The sequence below is a fragment of the Aspergillus brunneoviolaceus genome (genome assembly GCF_003184695.1).
Source record: "Aspergillus brunneoviolaceus CBS 621.78 unplaced genomic scaffold BO95scaffold_117, whole genome shotgun sequence".
In the NCBI taxonomy this organism is placed as follows: Eukaryota; Fungi; Ascomycota; class Eurotiomycetes; order Eurotiales; family Aspergillaceae; genus Aspergillus; species Aspergillus brunneoviolaceus.
Genome location: NW_020290847.1, coordinates 1 through 18,731, shown reverse-complemented (window position 1 = coordinate 18,731; position 18,731 = coordinate 1). Strand labels below are relative to the sequence as shown.

Here is an 18,731-nt window from a genome sequence, read left to right as displayed (position 1 = left end):
GCTAATGCAGGAATAAATATCGCCATTGAGGTTTCTTCTGCCTTTGGACTGTGCGACGCAGATCACCTCTGGGCTGCCACGGGCGCACGCTTTCTGGACACCGCGCGGTGACGAGGAGTACTGCAGCACCAGATCAAGACAATTAACACCCCAAGAACTAACCCTCCTCCGATCCCCGAAACCAGTCCAATTACCAGCGAATAGTAGCGATCAAACCACGAGTCAGTTGACTGCCGATTATCACAGCTGTCGCCTTGACATTGACTTCCATGATTCCCCCGACACCGAGCGTCTGCCCCCTCCCGGAAGCGGCACGTGGCCCCATCACAGCAGGCGTCCTCCTGACAATGTCCACCACAGTCGCACTCCTCCCCTTCTTCGACGATACCATTTCCGCATCCCTCTGGTGTTATCATAGTCAGGTTGCGGTCGCTCCCATCGGCAAGGCACGAGGTCTGCACCCGTCGGTTGCCGATCAAGGAACATATGTTCCCGATGCTGCAGGGTGAGAATGTGATCTGTCGAGAAGAGGAAGACGGGTTCATCAGATATGCACCGGATGCGTCGCATGTGGAGGAGGAAAGGGGACAGCATTGCGCGCGAGACGAAGAGCAGGCAGGGGATTCGCAATCGTGAATCGCTCCAAACATATGCCCTGATTCGTGGCTGTTGAGATCAAAGAACCGTCAGCCTGGATCGGACTAGCAGCGGACTGAAGCAGGAATCAAACACTCACGCAAAGACCTGCCATTGATTCAAAGTGCGCGCCACGACGTTGGCACCTTGATTGATGTTGCACAGCCCCCCGACCAAAGACACACCCACCACATTGTTGGTGGGACAGTTCGTCATCAACGTCCAGTAGGCATTTGCCCCATCTTGGGACTCTCTCCAGGAGGCAAACTGTCGGAGACGCCAGTCTATATCCCCCGCGGAACACGGTACGTTCCAGGGCGTGGTCTCGCGAGCGCGCTCGGGGCAGGCTTCGTCACTGATGGTGAGGTTCCGGATGGCAAGAGAGACGTTGAAAGTCTGTTCAAACACTTCCGAAGCTGCATTGACCATGCTGATTAGTACTCGTCGCATTTCTTCACTCGAACCAAACGCCTCTCGAAAGGTGCAATCCGTGGCCAGGCCAATGAGAGCAATCCTTCGCGAGGTGGGACATCCGGCGGTGCTGCCTATGTGCTGGAGCAGCTCGTCGAAATTTTCCATGTACTGGCGCAGGGAAATCCGGCTATGCGTCACTACTCCTGCTGATGCCAAGACGGTGAACTCTTCAGAAGCGCGAGTGTGCTGCACCGTGCCTGTAGATAAGTCTTGCAACTGGTTTAGGGCTGCATCTGGCGCGGTAATCTCCACGTGCGTCAAGGAGCTATTAACCAAGCCATCCACCTTGGTGATGGCTCTAAGATTATAGTACTGACCAAAGAGATTTACAGCCCCCTCGAACAACGGGCTGTCTCCATCACGAATGAGATATACACGGGCTCGGCCAGCTGAATGCCACGAGCTATTGGTGGAAGATACCCAGGCATCGCCATGGAAGACTCTTCCTTGGTGGTCGGCAAAGGACTGAACCTCTTTGAGCCTTCCACTGCCATCGAGATAATGAAGGCGGGCATCTTTTGAGATGATGGCACGATTGGGCTCCAGCTGCAGTCGGACCCGGCTATCATATCCGTCAATAGCGAATGTAAGGTTCAATTGTTCTGCTACACTAGCATCCCCCGACAGGCAATGAAGGTCAATCTCTTTCACTCGGGCTGCACGTTCTACTCTGGGGACGTGGGTCGAGTGACCTAGTCAGGTTAGCCGGCTTCGAGCGACGCAGGTTTGCGACTGTTCACTCACTTGTGGCCTGATGAACAAGTAATACGGCGAACAGGAAACAGAGGACAAGGCGATGGAACATGATTGATCGAAAATGGATTGAGACTCTGACTTGTTCAACATCTCAAAGCCCCTTCTTAAAGCATCAAGCCGGATAGCAAAACTAGATCACAAAACGGCGCGGTGACTGCGGAACCCTACTTGGGACGGCCATTTGCTTTGCAGTCATCACAATGTGAAGCAAAGTGCTTAGGCAACACTATTCTTTGTACACAAACAATGTGGTTGATGCTAATCAATGCCGATTTTTTCGGATTCTACTTCGGATACCGTAAGCCGTCTCACTGAGTCGTGGCGCCGCCAAGCACGGGTATCAAAGGCCCAGTTGAGGATTAAGCACAGCCTCCTTTTGAAATGTCCAGTATCTTTCCGACTCTCAGCAGATAGCGTATTGATTACAAACCAGATATGACGATCACAGCCTAGAGGGTGCTTGATAGTGATGCAAGCTAGAAGTTCCCAGTCGCGTCTGCCAAGCGGTGCTCATGGGCGTTGAGGGCGTCGAGAGGCAGTGCCCTAGTCTCCGTACCATGGCTGCATCCCAGAGTCAGCATATGGCGATGTGCCTCCGTCTTCGGTGGAATCTCGGTGAGAGATAAGGTAAGGCGCTAATGCAGCCGGCTTACGCCAAGAGCCCCACTTGAACTCATTTTCCTCATTTCTATCGTTTGTCTACCATGGTAATCATGAAACAGGCTGACATCCCCCCACGGATTGGCATTCCCAAAGAAGCAATGCATAATGTATCCATGGTGAACCATACATCTTTATTGTTCGGCAAAGACCCTGGACAGACGCCTATTCACACAAACAAACCCGCCGACACCGGCGCACTCAGCATCTGCTCGGTCTGGATCTCCCCGAGCAGCGCATTTCCCGGGTAATCCTCCAAATCCAGGTCCATGAAGCCCCTGGCTGCCCACTTTCTCGCCGTGACGAAGAACGAATGACCATTGACAGTGGGGTCACTGAGTATCCGCAGTAGACACTGCCCGGCATCTTCAGTGGTGGCGAATTGCACCCCGGTATTCGAGACGTGGGCGAAGGCCTCCTCCGAGAGGATATTGGTTCGAACGTACCTAGCGCCATATATTAGCTGACGCCATGACGCCATTAACAACATGCACGCTTTTGCAACCTACCAGGGAGAAATCACGTTGATGCGCGATCCGTAGTAGTACGTGGTCCGCCGCAGCGAATGCATGATCCCTCGCATTGCCCACTTACTCGCGCTGTACTGCGGTCCCCGGGGACAGTCCAGGAAAGCTGCGCCTGACCCGATAAGAATCAGACAGGTATCCTCCTGCTCATGGGTGGGTGTGGTGCCATTTTGGCGGATGAAATAGTGCGCAGCCAACTTTGCCGTGTACAAGGGGCCCTTGATGTTGACGTCGATGATACTCAGATCCGGCTCGGACGGTTCCTGGGCAAGAGGAGTTTGCAGGAAGACTTCGTCCGGACGATGGATCCCGGCATTTGCCACCACGTAGTGTATGCGGCGGGTTGGGGACCAGGTCACTGCCTCGTGAAATAGTTGCTCCTGATCAGCCCAACGACTAGCGTCGCAGGCAACGAACTTGGTTCTGAATGCGACTCCCCGTCAGAGACAGACAATCCTTGAGCCAAAATGATCGGACGGAGCATACCGGACGAGCTTTTGCTCCAGCTGTTTGCCCTTATTTCGGTCAATATCGGCGAAGCACACATAGGCCCTGGTGTACGAGGTTTAGCTGCTGACTCTGAATGATGAGAAAGGAATTTCAGGCTTGTCCCCACCCGGCAGCAACCAGCGCTCGCACGTAGGCTTCACCCAGCCCACTAGCACCTGTTCGTTCATTAGCTCAGAGATGGCCGGGCAAGGAAAAGGTCTCTGGACCAAGTACCTCCTGTGACAATGGCTAGCTTGTCTCTCAGTTTGCCGGTGTCAAAGCCCTGGTCGCAGTTGACCGGCCCGGTATGGACGTAAGGAGTCATGTCGAATTGACGCTTGGCTGGTGGAGGAGGACGCGTACGAGGATCAGGGCTTATTGTGGATTGAAAAAAGTAACATGAAGAATGAGGCGCAAGGAATGGGAACGACCAAGCAAACTGGCCTTTTATCATTTTCGAGTCAAACTGGGTCCCCTGTCAAGCTCGCAGCTGATCCCGCTTCGGAGACTCTGGATGGTTAGGGTTCCAAGGGCGAGTGCCGCCCCACATGTCAGCAACTTGCATGAAGGAGTTGGGGACACACCTCTTCTGCTGAGGCTAATGACGTAGACCAACGAATTGAAGATCTATAAGTATGCTGGTCGAACCGGTCGGTCTATTGTCCTACCCGAGAGGCACCAATTCATCTTCTCGTTCTCTGACCTTTCGAATCAACGGAATCACCATGAAAGTTGCAGCTGCTCTAAGCCTTTTACCAATTCTGCTGTATCCCCTGCCAGCAACCGCCCAAAACATGTCCTATGGTGCCAACAACTTCTACCGGAGTGACAGCGTGACCCTCCGGCCCATTAGCTTCAAGAACCAATATCACATGACTGTGGCTGCGAATCTCTTCGTCCCCCACAACCTCACTGAGAACGGGGGCGCTGCACCAGCCATTATCGTCGGCCATCCGATGGGGGCCGTGAAGGAGCAGAGTGCCAATCTGTATGCCACCAAGCTCGCCGAGCAGGGCTTTGTCACTCTATCTCTTGACCATCAGTTCTGGGGAGGAAGCTCGGGGGAGCCGCGCAATGCTGTCTCGCCCGACTTGTATGCTGAAGCATTCAGCGCCGCGGTGGACTACCTTGGCACCCAGGATCTGGTCTCGGTCGACCGCCAGCGCATTGGTGCAGTGGGCGTCTGTGGCAGTGGGAGTTTCCTCATTAGCGCAGCGAAGATCGACCCGCGCATTCGAGCCATCGCGACGGCGAGCATGTACGACATGGGCTCTGTCAACCGAAATGGTCTTCAGCACGCCCAGAATCTCACCCAGCGCCAGGCGATCATTGCTGACGCCGCGCAACATCGCTGGACCGAGCTGGAGGACCCGAGTCAGACCCACTACACTAGCGGTACCCCCAACGAGCTAACCACCGACACGTCACCTGTCGGACGGGAGTTTTATGATTTCTACCGGACCTCTCGTGGTGAATTCACCCCTGCCGGTTCGACTCCGGAGCTCACCACTCACCCGACCTTGACGAGCAATCTCAAGTTCATGAACTTCTATCCCTTCAATGACATCGAATCTATCTCCCCTCGTCCCTTGTTATTCATCTCCGGCGATCAGGCTCACTCCCGCGAGTTTAGCGAGGATGCTTTTGCCCGAGCTGCCCAACCGAAAGAACTTCTCTGGATTCCGGGTGCCGGCCATGTTGACCTTTACGATCGCGTCGACCTCATCCCCTTCACCAGGCTCACCCAGTTCTTCCAGACAAACCTTGCTAGCAACGACACTGTCGTGGCTCGTCGTGGCATTAGCTTTGCCTAAACGGTCTAGACCTGTCTCGTGAGGTGCCCCGGTATCAATCACCGGTCGTTCGGGTTGTGACTTCCAGGGCTGCTGGTGAGGATCATGGGACATAAGACAACAACCTTCCTACAATTGAAGCATTTCAGTAAGGTGTTCAACACCAATAGCACTCCTCCTACGCGATGGCTGATTCGGGAGGCAAGACTTCTGGCACTTGTTGTTACATCCCTCATTAGCTATTGTGCAAAACCACCTGCAAGGCTTGCTCTTGAAGGCTGATGACTGTGACATACGGCCACAGCTTTGGCTCTTCGATGGATGTTTTTCATGCATTCCTTTCATTGTCAGCGGTGCAACGGCCTGCCAACTCGCTTTGTCTTTTTCCTTCTCTTCCTTTTGGAAAAGCTTTCTACAGCAATAGAAATGCTACGCCTTTGTTTAGGTAATCCTGAGTATGATACTGCACACTCTACTTCTAACGCTATGTCTTGCACACACCTCTTTACATGCTTTTCTGTGCAGTTCTTTGTGAAGATGCAAATAGTAATGGCTCAAAGAGCATCAAACTAGACTCTGCTGTCATGCTTTGTTACATCAACATCGTGCATGCTGAATCCTTTGAACCCTTGTGTCTGACAAAGACCACAATCCCCCTTTCACACATTAGGCCCTAGTGCTACTTGTAAGTCTTCATTGTATGAAATCGGAACTTTCTGTTATACTTGGTCAAAACTATGTGTGACGTCATCAGCTATTTGCTTTCCTCTTCTCTGCATACCAGCTATATAAAACCCCAAATCCACCCTGTCTAATCTGAGATTCAAGCACAATAGCCAAAGACGCAAGCCTGACACATACTAGACACCGTCTCAATTTCGGAAGCACACTCATCTTTCTCTTACCTCCAACCTGGTCAATATGGGGCGTGGACATTACGACACTTCCGGTAGCAGCAAGCCTGCAGGCCCGGCACCACCGCCACCTAAGGAAGACAAGGACAAGAAGTAAGGTCTTAAGCAATCTCGATCTTCCTGCCACACTCCGGCCCAATGCCGAGCTAGTTGGCAGAATATTAAAATACTGGGGATGAAGTAAAGTGTTTTTATACCTCGTGATTTCCGAGTGTAACTATTGAAAACAAGAAAATAGAAAAAAGAAAGTGATTTAACCCCTCATCCCAGGGGACGCTATCACTAAATAATTGAGCCGTTGTTTTATGACAAACTTATTTTTCTTTGCAATGTTGTTAAGATGCTTTCAAAGTACCGGATCGTAAGGAATCTGATTGAGAGCAAAATACTAAGCCTCTTCCAGGTATCTCTGGCAATCTTAGCAATGTTAAGACGCGTTCCTCTCGCAAAGCCAGCCTGACAGTTCCCGATACTTGCAGAATATAGAACCAAAGCTCCAAGCACATAAAGCCAGGCATCAATTCTGACTCCCCGACTGATGGCCAGACTTATCGATTATGATATAGAACTCCATACCTTCGAGCATACACTCTCCTTTTGCTCTAAGCCGCCATGCGATCAACACGAAGCTGCAGCTCTTTGACCAAATCGATTCCCACCCGGGTAGCATGATCCAGCCTGTCATCTGGTAACCCGAGCAACCTATTCTGCGCCTTGGACGAAAAGTCACCCGATCCACCTGGGTAGAACGCCCTGGCGTACAGCATCTTGCTAAAACCCGCCATATTCCCCCGTTTGACCTGAGCAAGGCCATCCTCGTACCGCTTCTTGGTATCCTGGCAAGTAATCGTCCAGTCCGCGTCAGTGGTAGAGGTCACATGCTTGACGCTGTTAAACATCTCGTTTTGGCTGACTACAAAGCTCGTGATGTACACGCCCTTGTTAAGAAACGTGGACAGAGTGAGGCTTTTGTCGCTATCGTCCTCGGGAAGCTCCTTGAGGCTCAGCACCTTGGCCACGGCGCGTCCCACCTGCGACAATGTTGACGTCGAGATCTTGACGTTGCCATCGCCATAGACTGTCAGGGAACGGGCATTGAAGTCGAACCCAAAGCGCGCCTCTCCACCCGCCAAGCTGTAATCGTACCAGAACCCACAACACACTGTGATCCACTGCATGCCTAGCCTCTCAATCTCGTCCCTGTGGGCTCTGGCGATAGGCCCCAGCAATGTATCTTCGCCAAATTGGATGTCTTCAATGTCACCGGCGTATCCGTTGGGCATCACATAGGGAATGCCAGCTTTGGCAGCCGCCTGGACAAGCTTGCTGTGGGTGTCTCGGGGCGCAGTGGGGGCCATGGTGATGATCAGGAATTGCTGGCCCCTGAGAGCTGCGACAGTGGTGGCCTCATCGTTGTAGTCGACCGAGGCGACTCGGACACCGTCAGGAACCTTGTTGTCGCTGTCTTTGCGGGAAATTGCTGTAACAGTGTGTCTTCCGGTGTCTAAAAGCGCCTGGGCGATGTGGGATCCAATGGTACCCCCAGCCTGGATGAGATGGTCAGTGGTGCTGTATCTCTCGATGCGGATCTAGGTTCACTTACTCCGACAATGGCAACTCTTTCGATTGTGTTTGTGAAGCCGGCGGGCTGGTCTTTGGCGTACATGGCCATGGTGGTCAGGGAACTGGTTGATTGTCGATGTTCTCGCTGGATGTGGTGCTAAATGAATTGCCCCTTTGGCTCAGGCTTGTGCTAGGAACAGGAATACTCCCAGATGACATCTATTTATGTTCTTCTCTGTGTGTCCTCCCACTGACAAAACCCGCGCCGGGCCGCCGCCGCCGCCGCACGCAAGGGTGCGAGAACGCTTCCTGATTGGCTGGTGCGGCGATAAGGAGGCTACCTCCGCAATAGCCGCAAATTAAGCCGCTCACGCAAGATATCTATGCTTTGCAAGAACTACCGGTCGCTGTGGCATAGACCATGGCAAAGTACAGGAAAGTGGGATTATTCCTGGTCCGGGGTTAGATGTGAACTGGCTATATGTGGGTGTTCAGTATATCGTATCGTCATACATAAAAAGCCGATGCCGGATCTTAACTCCGTCCGACTTGACCATCCATCCAGCTTTGGGATTCTGGGCGACTCTGGTGAGTCCGTATGCACGCTCACCAGCGTCTTCATAGGGGAAGGTCAGGGCCGAGCATAGACAAGTATGGCTCAATGAAGAATTGATCCCAGTCAATTTCCCAACTCATGTCTGTCATCGCGGAATTGGCCTCAGCTGTCGGCGGTGTCTGACCAAACCCATAACCTGCTTCGACAGCTTCCAGCTGAGCCAGTTCCTTTCGCTTCTTGGTCATGGTTAAGCCGAGGAGGTGCCGCGCCATCGACAACGCCTCCCGCGTCAGTCCGGTATCGGCAGCCTTGACAAGGTGCTCCAGGCCCTTAAACGCACTGTCAATGTGGGGAAAAGCTACCGGAGTGTCAATGGCCAACAGAATGCAGCAGTATTGGAAGACGCTGCCAATGGCGTTCCAAAACAGATGACCCTGGTCAGCTTGCCCCTTGGCTGCCTCCACTGCGGCGTTACCGCTGTTAATGACGATTTTGATGATCTCGTCCGGTATCTGGGTCTTGAGCTGGTATAGCCGTCGATAAAAGCAAAATGCAAGATCCGCCTTCGTCACAACCAGGAACGGATGGCTCACTTTGAACTCATCCAGGGCCTTGAGACGATAATATAATTCCTGCGTGGGACTAGCAGGCTGTGTGTCGTACTTCAACGCTGCGTTGGGCGAGGGGATAATGTGGGCGAGTTGTACGAACTGATCAGCCACGGACCCTGGTACGGAGATGATGGGCTGGCAAGTCACGGTCCGATATCCGACCGACGAAAGATCGTACTCATAAGACAGGATGTTATGCCCGGCCCACGAGATCCAGAAGATTCTGCGCAGACGGTCAGCACTATGGCCGATGATGGCGGCGCCTGCCATGGAGGCCATCTTCGTGATGGTGACTTCCTCGTGCAGGCCGATGGCCTCGCAGAGATGCATTTGCGTGCACGAAGCGATCCAAGCATTGCTAGGCCGGGTTGTGGCTCGCAGGTAAAAGACTCGCATGCCCCACGCAACGATGTGGTCAATGCCATGCAGACGCATGGAGGAGGGATCGTCGAGAATTGCCTTGGCGTACTGCACCAGGTCCGACTCCCGCGGGTGTCTTCGTGGGGATAGGAAGGATCCGAGGGCCGCCACGCCGGCGGCCACAGCAGCAAAGGCGGCCGCATTGCTGCCGGAACCCCGGTAATAGTCCCAGCATCGCTGCGTGTAGGTGGTAGGGTCAATCACGTCACCGATGGGACCCAGTACGGTGAAGTACACCCCCGAGAAGAAGCCAAGGTCTTCCTCCGAGATGAGGTCACCCAGAAAGCAGTGAGCGTTGGATGCTTCTTCGGGGCGGACGCCAAAGTTGTAAGCGAATGACCGCATCTTGGGAGGACTCTCGGAGCCCAGAGCCACTCCAAGGATATGTGGGAATGCCATGGCCGCTGATGCCCCAGAGTATCGAAACTTTTGCTCGTCAAAGATGCCGGGAGACGGCCCCACGGCCACGGCGGGGAGGGGAGTCTGGGCCGGCGAGTCGACTGGCTCGATCTGACCTCGGTTGAGACTTCCCTCATCGCGCTCCAGGTTTGTGCGCTTTGCTGGAGGCGGAGGATGGCCGTCGGTGTAGGCGCAATTATAGCCGTGGGTGGTGCACATCCCACAAGGATACACGGTGTCGCATTTTCGCTTGCGCTGATGACACGGGATGCATGCCTTCCTCGCCCGCCTGCGCTTGGTGATTGTCGTTGACATGACCTACTCAGGCTGCTGCAAATGTGGACCTCTACACATTGAACGAAAGCTCCATCCATCAACAGGTGGGAGGATTTCGATTCAAGGTCGGAGGCGGAAGAGACGTGTTAGCCCCATGGGGCTAGCGTGAATCGATTTAAGTATGTTATTGTATTGTACTGTAGGTTACCCGTCGTACTATATGTACACATACCGTCTGTTCACATACTGTACACATACTGTACACGTCAGTTCAGGTCTCCCTACTAGATACGACTACCAGTGTCGTGTTCCCCCATCTTAGGGTCACGCCTATCAAAATTCTGGCTGTTTCCCCTCAACGCTTTGGGCGCTGTGTCTGCGGCAGGCACTCCCAGCGTCGGTGTCATAAATTCGTTCCAAAAGGATACTTGTAGCAATCAGAGCCCAAGCCAATTCTGGACTTGACAAGTCAGTGGCCGGAATTGGCGTTGCTTGGCCTCCAGTAGGTCAGTAATCCCAACATTGGTTCTTTTTGCTGGTGGCTACACCGTAGAGAGCGTCACGGTGGTGTCACGGTGGTGACGCATTCCGGTCTGTAGGCGGACAAACGCTCCGAGTATTGTTGAAGGAGGGGGTGATCATCCGGCATGTCCTTGATTGTACTCTCAACCAGGGAACAGAACAGACCACTTGGGAATCGGGACTGCATGATAAGTGCGTATTTGTTAGATGTAATTGGCATCCCGAAAAGACACGGTTCATCATAGAAATGCATCCATTCCTATCGCTTTTCGTCTGCGACCCAACATAAAGCACTCAATCCCGAGAAAGCCCTTATGTACACGCAACTCGTGCCTGTCCTAAGCCTGTCCATTTTCCGAACTTGTCTGATCACCACTATTGCGCCCAGCATAACAGCTTCAAGGCTATGCCATCTCTGCTCAAGTCTAGTGTGTATACTTAGTCCCATCAATCTCCAGCTTGTTGCTTTTCTCAGTTCACATGGTGCCATGAGGCAGGGAATGAGCAAACACGGGAACCACGAGCCGCTTGACGACTTTGGAAGCCTTTCCGATGACCGTCTTGCTCGACCCCTCATTCCGTCGCCTCGGAACCATCGTCAGCGAGCTTCATGAGCTCTGTAGTCCAACCCGTCAATTGAGTCATGATAAGCTGCACGTATAGGCATTATTACATGGAGTAGATAGAGACGGAAACTAGGTACAGGATTAGCAGCATGCGATGGAGCCCGAAATCTGCATCGGTAATCATTGGTCCGTGTAGCGCAGCAGCCCTGTCGATTGCTGGATATTGTAGCCTGCCCTAACCAATGTCAATCAGTAGTATTTCCCAAGAGACAGACATATCTAGGCCCTTCCGCGGGCCGTTTCGCGATCTACCTTGTTTCTCCACTTGATGCAGTTCTAGCCATACCGGTGGTACTTCTAGAGCTAACGGAGAGTTCGAGGAAGGGAAGACGTGAAAGACCCTGCGGAGAAGAATGCCCAGCTTTCCAGCTTGTCAGCTGGCCTCCTTCCTGACACACAGGATCTTTCCAACCGGAGACTAGCTCTTTCAGCTTCGCCATATTCTCATCGACGATCAAAGTCCAGCCAAGCTTCCAATCCCTGGTTGCTTCTGGCCGGAATGATTGACTTCCCTCCAGACCGTCTCGCGTAAAGTGACGACACTCTGTGGTATATCTCGTATGTTCTAGAGTACAAAGTAATTTTTTAAGCACTTCCGTGACTGCCACCCCGCCTGATTAGCATACTTGACACCGGAGAACTTTGGCGGTCAAACCACTTAGGCCGGTGAGTGGGACCGAGCTAGAACAGATGGAAAGGAATGATAGATGGTGTTAAGGCGGCAAATCACTAGGCTTGCGGGAGAGGGGAGGGTTGATTCGGCTCCATACAATGGTGTCATTCACAGGAAATTGGCAAGCGATTCCTCTTTTCGTGAGTCCATTAACTACTTCCGAGATCATAGATCACTGAGTAGTTTCCCTCACCGCTCGAGAGTTTAAAAGCAGGCTACATGTGCCCTTTCAGCTCCCTCTCAGGTATGTTCTCTTCTGCAGCATTCCAACCACTGCGATATCCTTGATTTACCCCCGAAGCACCAGCGGCTCTATTGACTTTTCCACAATGGCACAATCGGAGTTCTCTCCTCGTATTTCTGTCCTGCTTATGATGGCCTTGGCCCTGGCTGTCATGGGCATAGTTCTTCCCCCAAACTTTCCGATGCCCGATAGCGTTGCCGCCGCGCCACCTTGTGGGGAGGTGGTTATCCTGGCAGGGGAAGCAGCTGGCCCAGGAAAAAAACGGTGCATTGGGGCTGGATGTCCTGTCTTATGCAGCCCACCAGTCAACGGTCCAGGAAACAACAAGAAGTCCGATGGCAAGGAATCCGGTGACAAGGAATCCGAGGAGGCGCTGTCCGAGGACCAGGAGGCTGACAAGGACTCAAGTGACAAGGACTCAAGTGGCAAGGGCTCAAGTGATGAGGACTCAGGTGACAAGGACACCAGTGACAATGAAGTGAGCGAGAAGGAATCAAGTGGCAAGCAACCTCAAGGCAAACAGTCGGGAGGCAAGAAGTCGAAGGGCAAGCAGTCCGATGCTAATGAAGATGGTGAGCAATCGATTAGCAAGCGATCCAACGCCAGGTTTGTCAGAAATCGCAAGCAACGGATTGCTCGGCAAGATAATCGCGGCCCCGCCAACAATGAGCAATCCGACGACAGCTCCAATGGCGACCGAGTGACCGACGAGCCTGTCGACAGCAGCGAGGAACCAGATGGCAGACAATCCAATCGTAAGCAGACCAATCGCAAGGGCCCCAATAGCAAGGGTTCCAACAGCAAAAACGCCGATGGTGAAGATTCCAATGGCGAGGATTTCAAGGACAACGATTCCAATACCAAGTCCAGTGCCAAGCAGTCGAACCGTAAACATGCCAGCAACAATGATTCCGACGATGAGAGTATTAATGAGGAGGGCTCAGATAACACGTCCGATAGCGTGCAGTCGGATGGCAAGCAATCGGGCGACGAGAATTCCAATGAGGATGACTCTTCCAATGACAAGAAGCCCAGTGGCAATGACTTTGACGACCAGAATTCAAACGATGGAAGTTCCAATGACGAGGATTCTGAAAGCCAGCCCAAAGGCGAGCAATCCGGTCGCAAGCAGTCAAACTGCAAACAATCCGGTCGCAAGCATGGCAAAGGCAAGCAACCCAATGATGAGAAATCCGACGTCAAGCTCACGGGAGACGGCACTCATTCAGATGAGGAGACTTCGAGCGGGAACAATGAGGATGGAGAGGTTTCAGTCGACGCCTCTGAGTTGTCCTCGCACTGATTCGGACGATGAGACCGCCCACAGAATGAACGTTTGAGTCGGCGTCTCGGGGACAAAGGGATTACTATGCAAGAGCGAACTCTGTCATAAAAGTGGCTTATGTTCTTAATGAATCAAAATACGGTAATGGATTCAGGAACTGACTCGCCAAGGGTGCGGGAAGGAAGCAATAGGAAAAGTTTTGTTTTAGGGCACAATGCTAGATGATGGTTTTGACAAAGCCGAATGCCCGTAAAAGTACTTGGTTCTAAGTTAAGCAGAGTGATATAGCGTCTGTTGTGATTATATATACCCCATTCAGGCTGAAGAACACATCACTTACATCACGACACAGATTGCGTTCGCCGCGGAGCCCAGGGAGATGTGGGAATCAGGAATCTCAGACGGCCGCAGTCGGACCTTGGACAACGGCACCGTCTGCTCCAACCACGTTAGGTATTTCCTATGCTCACAAAGAAGCCACAGTCTCAGAAAAGATGTTTCTTCCTTCTTGCCAATAATTTTGAATTTGAAGGCATACATTCCGGTCACAAGATTTCCAGCCTCGTCCCCGTCGCCAGCTTCGCGGAAACAGCGCGCCACGACACAGGTCTCGGCCCCGCGTGAGACGACCCCATGAAAAGGCGGAGCGTCGGGATAGACCCCTCGCAGAAGCTGGAAGATTGCCTGCAACCGTTGCTGTAATGCCTCAAAGTTCCTGTCCCTCGCCCCGTGCACCTGGATGTAGTAACGCCCGCGGGCGTATTCAACGATGCCGAACCGGTGATTGGGCATTGCTGCTAGAACGATCCGAGATGACTTTACTACTTACAGGTTGCATTTCGCGACTATACACTGTGGGTATATCGAAGTCACTCATAGGATTTGACTTTGCTTATATACTGTTTACATGACCCCTCGTCATCTCCATGTTGCAGGGCTGTTGGCGAGAAAACCTCTCAGCTTCGTGGCAGCAGGGGACATTTTCTTCGGCAGACAATGCAGGGGTTCCATGGTTGCCGAATTCACGAATGCACAAACAATGATATTTGTTCCTTTGTTCTTCCTAAAACAAAGATGAGTTCTCACAAGACCCGCCGACATCCTAATTCTCATGGACAAAAAGGCCATGGACATGTCGAATGACTACCATCTATCACATGGAGCCTATTCCCAAACGGGAAGTATGATTCCGCTGCAGTGCCCAGTGCCGTGAGCCCGAGCTGGAGGAACCCTGAGGGACTACAAGTAGGTACTACCTTAGTAACGTGGGCCTACTATCATGGGATCAACTGCCCTGGGACTATACACAACAGCCACAAAGCCGGAATTACTCAAAAAGGAAGCACGAGGCTATCCCGGGCCCTGGCCCTCCCGTCCCGTCATTCCTGTCATTTCCGTGGGGCTCTGTAAACTCCTCCTCGACCGTATATATTTCCATCGGATGTGCCCTCCTAGACATACGGCACCTTCCAACGTTCCAACATCACAGAGCTCTTCTACCCACCTCACCATGCCAGAGACCATTCTAGTCACCGGTGCGTCGGGATTTGTCGCCGCACATGTTATCCTAGCATTTCTCACCGCCGGCTACCACGTGCGAGGCAGCGTACGATTGCAGTCAGCCGCCGAGTCAATCAAGTCCCGTTACCCTCAATACTCGCAGCAGTTGTCGCTGGTGATTGTGCCCGACATTGCCGTGCCCGGAGCCTTTAATTATGCGTTGGTGAGTGTGTCTGGGGTCATCCACACCGCGAGCCCCTTTGTGCTCGACGTGTCTGACAACGAAAATGACCTGCTTCAGCCCGCTATCCGAGGAACGTTGAATATCGCCCACACAATTCATACATGCAACCCTAGTGTGAGGAGATTGGTGGTGACCTCCTCCTTTGCCGCGGTCCTCAACTTAGACCAAGGGTTCCGGCCAACATACCGCTACTCCGAAGCAGACTGGAATCCATGCAGCTATGAGATCGCCAGAAAACCTCCAACTCGAGCATAGCATACTGTGCATCCAAAGCATTTGCAGAAAGGCAGCTGTGGGAGTGGATGACCGAGAACCAGCCCAACTTCACCGTAACCACCACCATCTGCCCCCCGTGAAACTTTGGCCCTACGGTCGGCGTTGCGCCCAAGCTGAACAAGTCTACTGAAGTCATCATGAACCTCGTCAACGGCTGTCAGACAGAGGTGCCTGAGAATGACTTTGCCGCTTTTGCGAACGTGAAAAATCTATTCTATATAGTAAATCAGCGTATGATTTCAGATACTAAAAATAGAATATTATAATTTTTTTGGATATTTGAACAGAGAAAAGCTTCTTGATTTTTATACTACAAAAATTCAATTAATATATTTCAGATAAGGTGAGTAATAGCTTGCTAAAAATAATAATTATTTATTATCTAATTTAAATAAAAATAATTATAAAATCTAGATTAGAATATATACTAAGCTTTTTAATTTTTTTTATCTTAGTAATTTTATTTACTATAAGATAAATAGATAAAATTATAAAATAACAGATCTAAAAAGCAGAACTTTTTATAATTTATATAATTATTTTAATAAAGTATACATAAATACTATTTTAATTTTTAATATCCAAAAATCTATTTTCTAGTTATAATTAATTATTAAAATTAAAAATAGTTATCATATTCTATCTGTAGTGATATATTTAAATAATAAATAAAATAATAAGTTTATTATAATAAATTTAAAAAATAAAATTCTTTATAATTAAAATAATTTCTTAAATAAAGTATAACTATAAACTATTTTGATTTTTAATATCTAAAATCAATTTTATAATTATCATTAATTATTAAAATTAAAAATAATTATTATATTTTATCTGCAGTAATATACTTAAATAATAAATAAAATAATAAATTTAATATAATAGATGTACATAGTAGAGTTCTTTATAATTTAAATAGTCTATTAAATAAAGTATAGTTAGAAACTTTTTTAATTTTTAATATTTAAAAATCTGTTTTATGATTATAATTAATTATTAAAGTTAAAAATAGCTGCTGTATTCTGACTGTAATAATATATTTAAATAATAAATAAAATAGTAAGTTTAGTACAGCAGATCTAAAAAGTAGAGTTTTTTATAATTAAAATAATCTATTAAATAAAATATAACTATAAATTATTTTAATCTTTAATATTTTAAAATCTGTTCTATAGTTATAACTAATTAGTAAAATTAAAAATAATTATTATATTTTATCTATAGTAACGCGCCCGAATAATAAATAAGATAATAAATAAGATAATAAATAAGATAATAAATAAGATAATAAATAAGATAATAAATTTAATATAATAAATTTAAAAATAAAATTTTTTATAATTTAAATAATTTATTAAATAAAATATAACTAAAAATTATTTTAATTTTTAATATTTAAAAATCTGTTCTATAGCTATAACTAATTATTAAAATTAAAAATAGCTGCTGTATTCTGGCTGTAATAATATCTTTAAGTATTTAGTCTTAATAAATTAATAAATAATGAAAATATAAAAAAAAGTTTTTTTAGTAGAATAATAGGATTATTAATAATTAAAGTATATTTTAATATTAAATATTATCTTTATAGTAGATATCAGTTTAGTTTAATTAAAATATAATTATAGATTGTAGCAGCTTTTTTTTAGAACTATATACATTATTTATTTTATATACAATACTAAAATTATTATTATTTTGATATATAAACTATTTGTTGGGCTTCAAGGCCTCAAGAAACAATGATTCATAGATAGATAGTTGTCCTCTTTCTTTTAGCTATTTTGATATATATATAAGATTATCTTTCCAAAATAATAAAAAAAAGCAGTATCTAAGCTAAGAAAAAAAACTTAAAATATTAAAAAAAATAATATTTCTTTTATTTTACAAGCAAGATACACGCATCAAGTAGAAAACTAAAAAATAAAAATAAAAATTAATATTACAAAAAGAACAAATATAAAAAATAAAAAAAAAGAATCTATTTACTAAATATTAAAAAACGAATTAATACACGTTCACAAGCCGATATAAGAAATTAAAGATTTATTTAATATATAAAAGTTACTAAATATTTAATAGTTTTTATAGAATAGATTTATTTAGAAACTATTTCTCTAGTAGCTTTTTATAGAAATTAACAGTTCTTTATATAAAGAACTATACTTTAATATTAAAAAGAATATTCTATCTATATATTAAGAATATAAGATTAATATTCTTTTTTATACTAAAAAAATAGACTTCTAATATAGTTATATAGAACTCCCAGGTCTTATCAGCAATCGAATATAAAAAATAATATTTATTTTTAAGTAATTTTTTAGAAGCTGAAGTATTTTTCATATCTGATAGTATTATAAGATCAAAGATATTAATAAAACTTTTTTTATATTAGATATCAGTTAACAACCCAGTTGTATAACTTTAAAATATTAATTTTATTATTTATAAAGAATATTAATATTATAAAAGTATTATTCTTTTTGTTAAATAACAGGTATATAAATTTCTTATTAGAATTAGAGTTGTTGTATTTTTTGGCTTTATTTCTTATTTTTTTAATCCGTGCGAACTTTCTTGTCAAGAATATTAGAGAACTTTTTTATATTTTTAATATATTAGAAAAAGGTTTTACTAGCAGAAATAATATAATTCTTTATCTTAATTAAAGTGGCTAACAGCCAGGTCAGGTCAGGTTAATTAGAAATTTTATATCTAACCGCCAGGTTATGGCTAGGTTAAAAAAATTTTTGAATCTGATTATAGTATAGCTAAAAAATAGATAATTAACTATTTTAACTATTATATAAAAATATATATAATAAAGCTTTTTAAATTAGAAAAAAATAATTAGAAAAAATATTAGTATCTTTTTTATTTCTATATCTAAGAATTAATAAGAAAATTCTGATAAAATTAATAAAATTTAGCTTTTTTAAAACTTATTATTATTATAATAAGAAATATATATAAAAATATATAATTATAATTTTATTTAGACTATATATTTTAATAATAATTTATAATATTAGAAAAACTATATATTTCCTACTAATTAAACTATTAATAATAAATATATTACTATTATTTTACTATTCTTTATCTAAATTAAGCTTAGATAGTTTGTTATATTTTTATTTTTTATTTAAAAAAACTGGATTATTTATTTTATAAATTAAAATTTCTAACAGGAAATCTGTACTATATTATTTATTTAGTTATTTTTAATAATTATATTTTTTAATTTTATTTTATTTAGGGTTTACATTAGGGTTAGGGTT

General features: G+C 46.5%; 8 protein-coding genes across 8 annotated transcripts; 3 read left to right on the top strand and 5 right to left on the bottom strand.

The window, feature by feature from the left end:
• Positions 1 to 62: 62 nt before the first annotated feature.
• admA (ADAM family of metalloprotease ADM-A) lies at positions 63 to 1,806 on the bottom strand (the record flags this gene model as incomplete). The annotated part of the gene is made up of 3 exons (XM_025583227.1): positions 63 to 666; positions 737 to 1,177; positions 1,277 to 1,806. Coding segments are annotated over 3 exons (1,575 nt in total), but the record flags the coding sequence as incomplete, so codon positions are not given.
• An 889-nt stretch (positions 1,807 to 2,695) lies between these two features.
• Positions 2,696 to 3,867, bottom strand: BO95DRAFT_469282 (putative short chain dehydrogenase/reductase; the record flags this gene model as incomplete). Its single annotated transcript, XM_025589432.1, has 5 exons — positions 2,696 to 2,972; positions 3,036 to 3,476; positions 3,540 to 3,605; positions 3,670 to 3,718; positions 3,777 to 3,867. 5 exons carry the CDS (start codon positions 3,865 to 3,867, stop codon positions 2,696 to 2,698), a joined length of 924 nt encoding a protein of 307 aa, XP_025436412.1.
• A 400-nt stretch (positions 3,868 to 4,267) lies between these two features.
• On the top strand, positions 4,268 to 5,356 carry BO95DRAFT_437157 (alpha/beta hydrolase; the record flags this gene model as incomplete). The annotated part of the gene is made up of 1 exon (XM_025585264.1): positions 4,268 to 5,356. The coding sequence occupies one exon, from the start codon at positions 4,268 to 4,270 to the stop codon at positions 5,354 to 5,356; it is 1,089 nt and encodes a 362-aa protein (XP_025436411.1).
• Positions 5,357 to 6,780: 1,424 nt separating this feature from the next.
• On the bottom strand, positions 6,781 to 8,175 carry BO95DRAFT_34870 (aromatic alcohol reductase). Its single transcript, XM_025582009.1, has 2 exons — positions 7,853 to 8,175; positions 6,781 to 7,796 (listed from the first exon to the last, which is right to left on the bottom strand). The coding sequence occupies exons 1-2, from the start codon at positions 7,919 to 7,921 to the stop codon at positions 6,852 to 6,854; spliced, it is 1,014 nt and encodes a 337-aa protein (XP_025436410.1). The 5' UTR covers positions 7,922 to 8,175; the 3' UTR covers positions 6,781 to 6,851.
• Positions 8,176 to 8,430: 255 nt separating this feature from the next.
• BO95DRAFT_376891 (C6 zinc finger domain protein) lies at positions 8,431 to 10,113 on the bottom strand (the record flags this gene model as incomplete). Its single annotated transcript, XM_025583228.1, has 1 exon — positions 8,431 to 10,113. The coding sequence occupies one exon, from the start codon at positions 10,111 to 10,113 to the stop codon at positions 8,431 to 8,433; it is 1,683 nt and encodes a 560-aa protein (XP_025436409.1).
• Positions 10,114 to 12,224: 2,111 nt separating this feature from the next.
• BO95DRAFT_488862 (uncharacterized protein) lies at positions 12,225 to 13,442 on the top strand (the record flags this gene model as incomplete). Its single annotated transcript, XM_025590530.1, has 1 exon — positions 12,225 to 13,442. The coding sequence occupies one exon, from the start codon at positions 12,225 to 12,227 to the stop codon at positions 13,440 to 13,442; it is 1,218 nt and encodes a 405-aa protein (XP_025436408.1).
• A 186-nt stretch (positions 13,443 to 13,628) lies between these two features.
• Positions 13,629 to 14,216, bottom strand: BO95DRAFT_437153 (uncharacterized protein; the record flags this gene model as incomplete). The annotated part of the gene is made up of 2 exons (XM_025585263.1): positions 13,629 to 13,689; positions 13,765 to 14,216. 2 exons carry the CDS (start codon positions 14,214 to 14,216, stop codon positions 13,629 to 13,631), a joined length of 513 nt encoding a protein of 170 aa, XP_025436407.1.
• A 696-nt stretch (positions 14,217 to 14,912) lies between these two features.
• BO95DRAFT_488858 (NAD(P)-binding protein) lies at positions 14,913 to 15,656 on the top strand. The gene has a single exon (XM_025590529.1). The coding sequence runs from the start codon at positions 14,935 to 14,937 to the stop codon at positions 15,421 to 15,423; it is 489 nt and encodes a 162-aa protein (XP_025436406.1). The 5' UTR covers positions 14,913 to 14,934; the 3' UTR covers positions 15,424 to 15,656.
• The last annotated feature ends 3,075 nt before the right edge of the window (positions 15,657 to 18,731 follow it).